Source organism: Rhizophagus irregularis, chromosome 16 (assembly GCF_026210795.1).
Source record: "Rhizophagus irregularis chromosome 16, complete sequence".
NCBI lineage: Eukaryota > Fungi > Glomeromycota > Glomeromycetes > Glomerales > Glomeraceae > Rhizophagus > Rhizophagus irregularis.
Genome location: NC_089444.1, coordinates 3229516 through 3237749, shown reverse-complemented (window position 1 = coordinate 3237749; position 8234 = coordinate 3229516). Strand labels below are relative to the sequence as shown.

The window sequence follows — 8234 nt, the reverse complement described above, 5'->3', positions numbered from 1 at the left end:
AGACAAAGGTGAATTTCACGAATCAAAATTAGAAACAGAATGGAAATTTAGAAAGGAAGTAGTAGAACAAATAAACAGAAGAATATTAGAATATGATGAAGATACGGATATAATAATTCTAGACAAATCGCCATATTGCGAATATTATTATCAGAAGACGAAAAGTTTCAACAGAGGATTAATTACTCCACATGGGAACCATGAGATGGAAAAAGAAATATTCAGATTAAAAGGAACAATAGATGAATCAATAGTGATATTTTTGGAAAAAGATGGCGATGTATGTTGGGAAAATTATATTGGAAGAGAAATGAAGAAAATGGAGAAATCGTCATACCCAACATTAAAGAAAAATGAATATTTGGACATGGTTAAAATGTTTAAAGAAAACCAGGATGTATACAAAGATACCAAAAGATACAGTCAAATTGAAGTTAGGAATGACGATAGTAGTTGGAGAAAAGTATATAAGGAGATAGAAAAACACCAAAGAGCTTAAAATTATATTTCCAAAATGGTATTAGGAGATTGTTATATGAATTGGTTTCTTACCTATCGAGTAAAGGTCGATAAGATATGGAAAGTGACTATAAAAGAAGAAGAGAACGAAACAATTATCCATTTAAGGATCGAAGAAGAAGAAGACTTCATACTAGTAGATGTACACATTATAATAAGACTAAAAGAGAAAAAGGTGAAATTAATTATGGAAGATGGAAACAATATGATAATAGAAGAAAGACCAATAGAAAAAGGATTAGGATGGGTACAATCTAAATTGATTATAGGGAACGAAAAATATATAAGAAGGATAGAAATACCAAGGATCAAAAATAAATCAAGAGATAAAAATTAAAAATATATGGAACAGTTATCACGACGCTTTATTTTTACAACACCTTAATTTTTACAACACCTTAATTTTTTTTTTACAACACTTCAACCCTTTATAACATTTCAACCTTTTACAACACTTTAGCTTTTAGAATTACAACATAGACATGGAAGAGGAAGAATATAATAGGATAGCGAGGAATATCAACGACGAACGGGAATATGAAATTATAGGAGGATTAATTTACAAAATAAAAGATGAGAAAAGACTAAGAGTGATAAGAAAATATGAATTTGAAGGGTTAATGTACATAGCTCATGATCATGAATTATCAGGACACTTTGGAATAGATGCAACGTATAATAGGATCAAGGATGGGTATTATTGGAAAGGGATGAGAAAAGATGTAGAAGCTTATGTCAAATCATGTAATAATTGTCAGAGGAGAGGAAAACCAATAGGAAAACATGAACTGAATGTAATCAAAGTTATAGAACCATTTTATCAAATTGGGATTGATGTAGTGGGACCATTACCAGTAACAAAGAGAAATAATAGATATATAGTTACAGCGATGGATTATTTTACAAAATGGCCTGAAGCAAAGGCATTGGAAACAGCAGATGCTAAGGAAATTGCAAGATTTATTTATGAAGATATAATATGTAGGCATGGATGTCCAAAGAAGATATTGAGTGATAGAGGAAGTCATTTCAATAATAAATTAGTGAAATCATTAATGGAGGAATTTCAGATAAAACATAACTTTTCGACGCCTTATCATCCAAAAACTAATGGGTTAATTGAAAGATTTAATAAGACATTATGTGAATCATTAGCAAAGCTAAGTAATATCGAAGATTGGGATTTGAAAGTACCAGGAGTATTGTTCGCGTATCGAACTAAAAGGAATGATTCAACGAAAATGGAACCAGGATATTTAATATATGGGAGACAAATGAAGACATTATTAGATTTAGAAGATAAGGAAATTACCATGGCAGAGAGAGTTAATGGGTTGATCGAAGGATTACCAAACATTAGGAATCAAGCTAAAGAAAATGTCAGGAAATCTCAGGAAAAACAAAAATCGTACCATGATAAAAAGAATAGAATAAAGCAGAAATTACAAATCGGAGATAAAGTACTATATTATGATGCAGCAAAAGAGAAACAATGGTCTGGAAAGTTAGAAGAAAAATGGAAAGGACCTTATTATGTACATGAGATAATTTCTAAAGGATCATACAGAATTAAAACTATGGAAGGGAAGATATTGAAAACACCAGTGAATGGTGAATTACTGAAGGAATATATTGATAGGACAAATTTTGAAGTAATAGTTCGAATTTGATGGGACTCAAATTTTAGGTGGGGGGCAAACTGTAGCCATAGATACTGAAGTAATCGCATAATATGGAGGAATAATATGGAATAAAAGATCAAACGATAGAAAGTCACATGATTGGATAAAATTAACCGGAAAGGATAAACTTTTAGGAGAAGGAATGATCTACATGATGTAATGTTTATTAAATGATTAACGGAGAACCAATAGATCAAGTGGGGAGTTGATCGATGTGGCTTAGCAACCAGTTTATCAAGTTCAACAATAGGAACAATTAGGAGGAGTAATCATAAGCCACAAATGATAAATCATATAAAAAGGAAGGATAGCGAATTAAAGGAACAAAAAAAATAGGAACATGTAAAATATTGATGAACTGCAGCCGCAGTAGAAGAATAGCTGACGAGACGCAGTAGAAAAGATAACACAGCCACAAAAGATGGATCTTTATGATATAATATTTGAAAGATTATTTTATTTTAAAGAAGAGATAGCACAGCCACAAAAGATGGATCTTTACGATATAATATTTGAAAGATTATTTTATTTTAAAGAAAAGATAGCACAGCCACAAAAGATGGATCTTTACGATATAATATTTGAAAGATTATTTTATTTTAAAGAAAAGATAGCACAGCCACAAAAGATGGATCTTTACGATATAATATTTGAAAGATTATTTTATTTTAAAGAAAAGATAGCACAGCCACAAAAGAGGGATTATATCTTTACGACATAATATGCGAAAGATTATTTTAAAGAAAAGATAGCATATTAAAATAGTATAACATATTAGAAAAGATAACATATAAAATAGCATATAAGATAGCGCATAAAAGATAACATATAAAATATTAGAAAGAAATAAGAAGTAGGAAAAGAAAGAATAAGAAAGTTGGTTTAAATAGGAGCAGAATGGGAAGTGAATTCCACAGTCGTCAGATACGATGTAAAACTTTAAGTAAATTAGTTAATTGTGAATTTTATGAAGAATAAATAAAATACCCTTTGATATGAAAATTAATTGTTTCGATTGTTTTTGTTACTATTTTCTTATGATGAAAAAGTAATTTTGTTTAATTAATTGTTAGTAAAGCGTAATGTTATTTTAAAGGTAATAGGTTCGCCCTAAACTTTACTGTAATGTTCGCTTAATTAATTTTAATTGGACAAATTCATGGTGAATTTAATGTCATAACAAGAATTATGAAATGAATAAAATATAAACTTTTGTAAAGAGAACTATCGTATTTTGAAAGAAGATAATGGATGAAATATCGTGGCGAGAGCTATCGCAATTTGAAAGTTAAGTAGTAATAAAACTAAACCAAGCAAGAATATTAATGTTTCGTGGAGAACGTATATACGTTAAAGCAGGGAAGTTTGTTTACCACCGGGTGGCAGACGGGGGTGACAACGGGTAATAAAATTTATTAATTTAATGTAAAAGTAAATTTTATAAATTATTTAATAATAAAATTTTTAAATTAATAAAAATAGGAGCTGTTTGCTATTATTGTAATGATAATCATTACATCTTCGCTTGTACTCAAATACCGAAAGAGTACAAAGGCCGTTGCGTTAATTGCTGGGCGGACGATCATATGGTTATGAGTTGTAATAATGTTAAAATAAGAGAGCCTTGGCTCTAAATTTTTTAATTTTTTAACTTTTTTCTAATCTTTTTAATTTTTTAAGTTAGATTAAAAATTATTTTCTGAATCATGTTATGTTCTCGAACATTTTTCCGATTGGGGTCGGATAATAAAAGATTAATTAAAATATTCGATTGGGGTCAAATATTTTTCTTTTTCCGATTGGGGTCGGATATTAATCTTTTAAAAAATGTTCGATTACTATTTTTTTTTTGTCTGATCGATTGGGGTCGAATTAATTTTTGATTACTATTTTTTTTTGTCCGAGTCGGATTAATTTTTTTAAAAAACGTTCGATTGGGGTCGAACCAATATAATAAAAAAAAATTTTTTTATAAAATTATATATTTATTTTCATATATATTATTTTTAATATTTTTTATTTATTTTTAATATTTTTTATTTATTAATATTATTAATTCGCAATTCGTAAAAAAAGTAAACATGAAAAAATTTACATTACATTTATATAATGATCGGTAGGAATAGTAGTGATAATAAAATGCGTTAATATTCGTTAATACCAATAATTAAATGCGTTAATACTAAGAATCTCTAATCGTTTTAGATCTAAACATGAATAACGACGATACTTGATGTAAAACTTGTTTCTATTAGTTAGTAAATAGTATGACATGAGAGGTAACAGCAATCCGAAAGGCGCGTTACTTTATAAACTGGTAAACTTTATAGAATAAAATAACAGCTAAAGGAAACGAAAATAATGAGATATTACTAAGGTATACAAGGTATAGGTATCATGTATCATTCAGCGATATTAAAACAGCACCAAGTTATGTATGATAAGTTTATACGAAGTTTATATCAACGACGAAGTTTAATTTTCTAGATCTTTTATTAAAAATTGGAATAATAATGAATTTCTAAGTATTTTTCTATTTATTATTTTATTTAAGAATTTTTTTTATAATAAAACTTGCTTAGTAATACAGTATATAATAAAATCAATAAAATCAATAAAATAAGTTTCATATTGCATAAAAAATTTTTTTATTTAATTAAATTTTTTTATTTAATTAATTATATTAATACAGTATATTTATTATAAAAGATTATTAAGGAAAGGTAAAAAAATTAAGTAAATTTAGAATGTGACGAAGGTGGATAAGGAAATAACGCGAGCGTGATGGTAGTTGCAGATGGTATGTGTATATGGTGGCGGCGGCGGTTATTGTGGTGGAGGAGGAAGTAATTGTAGTAAAGGAAGTGATCGAAAAAGTAATTATAGAGACGGAAAAGGTGATCGTGATGAAGCGATTATTGTGATGTTTGCAGATATTTTCGGTTTTACTATAATATAAAAACTTGATACACGATTATAATATGGTTGAATTACGGTTAAATGGGTTAAATGATATTAAATGTATATTATAGAAACGCGGTTCTGTTATAATAAAATAACTTGATCGCTAATATTATTATAAATTATAAGTTAATTTAAAATAAATACATTGTAGGTAAACAGTCATATATATTACTTTTTAAATACATTCACAATTCACAATTAAAGTAAAATGATCTCCCATCGTACAATTGTAACGATTGTACTAAAATAAACGTATATTTCGTATATTTTCAAATATTGTACAATAATCGCACAATTTTTATATCCTAAACTTTTATTGCACAAAAGTTGAACGTTTTCTGTATACTTAATTTAAGTTTATTTTCAATTGTACAAAGATCGCACATTTTCAATACACTATAAAATCGACATGGCCATTTTTATCCAAAAAACTGCAATAATTGTATGATTTCCGCACGGACTTGAACAAATATTGCACAAAAATTGGATGATCTTTTTTCATAGGGATTCCTTTATAACCAAACATTTTTCCATTAATAGAATGATACCAAAATAATAATATTTTTTTTAATTCATCTGCTTTTGGTCTTTGTTTTTGATTGGAATTCATACATCTACAAGCTAATTTCTTATAAAATTCAGGAGTTCCATTTCCAAATTCTGGTCTAAGTCCATTACATATATCTAATGCCAATTTTAAGTCATATTTTCTATCACAAAAAGGCAGTTTTCCAAATGATAATTCAGCCATAATTATACCATAACTATAAATGTCAGAAGATAGCATGTATGGTTTTCCTTTTAAAACTTCTGGGGCAATATATGGTAGTATACCATATATTTGATTTTTTGATTTATTTCCTGGTCCATTCAATCCAAAGTCTGAAATATAAGTATTATAACATTTATCATAATTATAATGGACTAAAACATTTCTGCTATGCAGATTTTTATGGAAATATCCTAATTTGTGTAAGTTATTGAGCCCTAATATTAAATGACCTAAAATTCTAATTTTATCATCCCATGAAATTTTGTTAAATTCACTTAAAAGAATACTTCTCAAACTTCCTTCACTCGCAAATTCAATAATCATAATAAATTCATTTGTTACTGGATCTTTAGTCATTCCATAAAATCTCAGAAAAAAATTTTCTTCTAAATGAACATTCCAATGTATTTTAAGCTAAAAAATTTTAAGCAGATTAATAAAAACAGTCATAATTATAAAATATAAAAAATATAATATGATATACGGGATATACCTCATTTAAATATTCAATTGACATTTTATGTGATCCAATTAATTTTTTCAAGGCAACTTTAATTGGTTTAGAATCTGATTTTATCCAATTTCCATATTCATATTTATAGCTTGCTTTTCCATCTATCCATGTTGCAGAATAAACTTTGGAAAATCCGCCTTCGCCAACTCGTTCTATATTCGTAAACCTATCAAATGGTACCCATTCAAGCCATATTTCATATTTTCTTAAGTACATCGAATCTTTGATGAATTTATCAATATCGGGATTTTCACTTGTCCATCCTTCAATTATATTGTACGGGTCACATTTCTTACACCATAATTCTTCAATAAACGGCTGATTACAGTAAGAACAATTTTTATGATTGAAATCTAGTACATTTAATTCAGACCGCAGAGAAGCTTTGGTATCATTGTTTATACTCATTTTTAACGCATCAAATGCTAATTTTTTGATGGAATTTTTTTTAAAATTGCAAAAAAAGTATGAGCGGTCAATAATAATTTATACTTTTTTTTTTTATTATTGTTATTATTTTGAAGATCGATCGTAACGTTACAATCGTTACATCATTGCTTGTTTGTTCCGCAAATGGCGCAGTATAAATTTAATATTTTTATTGCGTTTATATATAAATAAAATTATAAACATAATCATGAGAATATTTATCAACAATAGAATACAAATGCAACATTTTTCGATTCTTACAATGATTAAAACCAATCCAATTTTATCATTTTAAAATTACAGTAATTATTAAATTCAATTTTCTTGGAGCAACTCTAATTAATATATTCAACAATATATCAGTAAATAAGTCTGGATTTTATTTGTCTTTATAATGTATAATCCTTCTAATAAAATAATTGATCATTTGAAGCAATTATAACATATTTTTAAGATTGGGAAAAAATTGAAATATAGAATAAAATGATCAGAAATATACAATGATATAATATAATGCATAGAATCTGCCCAAATCTTCTGAATACTTCCAGCAGTAATATCAATAGCAATAAAGTAAAATATATGAAGATATATTAAGAACTTGAAAAAACAAATATTTAAATTTAGACCGGTCTTTGTGCCACTAGATTTTCCCAATCGAGCATGTTTGTCCAACATTACGATTTAATAACGTAATCATAATGCAGATCAATGCATCGGAAAAAATATAGCCCGAAAAATAAAAAATAATAATCAACGGAATTTCTAATTTTAGCTCATTATATATAGTAATGGTACGATTTATAAGTTTAGTTCGTATGATAAATAAGGTTCTCTTTTTATTCATAAAAAAAGTTTCCCTGACGTTTCGATCAAAATCAATACTTATGAAAGTAAATCACGTGATTTAAAGTCAAGAATTTTAAATATTAAATTAACTTGATCAATTTAGCGTAGTTCTATTTTTTTCGAGTAGTTCCTATCGAAGGATGAGATCCTGCGTGTCGAGATGTTTATCAATGATCTGGCTCTTAGATAGCTGTACTACTACCACTTTTTAAAAATAAAATAAAATAAATAAAATAAATAAATAAATATTAAATATTAAACCTTTACTAATTGTTGTTTAAACATGTGGAAAAAAAATTGTTTAAGTTGATAAGAGATTATTTATTACGATTATTGTTATTTTTTTACTATTAATTCTGATAGTTATTATTATTCCCATTATTTATTACGATTATGAGATGCGTTCCAAATTTATCAATTGAGAACGCTTATCGATTGTGAGTACGATCATTATTATTATTGCAATAATTAATATTATCATTGACATTTTTATTAAACGTTTCAA

The 8234-nt window shown here is 27.1% G+C and overlaps 2 protein-coding genes across 2 annotated transcripts; one reads left to right on the top strand and one right to left on the bottom strand.

The window, feature by feature from the left end:
• Positions 1-2622: 2622 nt before the first annotated feature.
• Positions 2623-2922, top strand: OCT59_008419 (uncharacterized protein; the record flags this gene model as incomplete). The annotated part of the gene is made up of 1 exon (XM_066142445.1): positions 2623-2922. One exon carries the CDS (start codon positions 2623-2625, stop codon positions 2920-2922), a length of 300 nt encoding a protein of 99 aa, XP_065999327.1.
• A 3167-nt stretch (positions 2923-6089) lies between these two features.
• On the bottom strand, positions 6090-6859 carry OCT59_008418 (uncharacterized protein; the record flags this gene model as incomplete). Its single annotated transcript, XM_066142444.1, has 3 exons — positions 6090-6103; positions 6168-6351; positions 6431-6859. 3 exons carry the CDS (start codon positions 6857-6859, stop codon positions 6090-6092), a joined length of 627 nt encoding a protein of 208 aa, XP_065999326.1.
• Positions 6860-8234: the final 1375 nt, after the last annotated feature.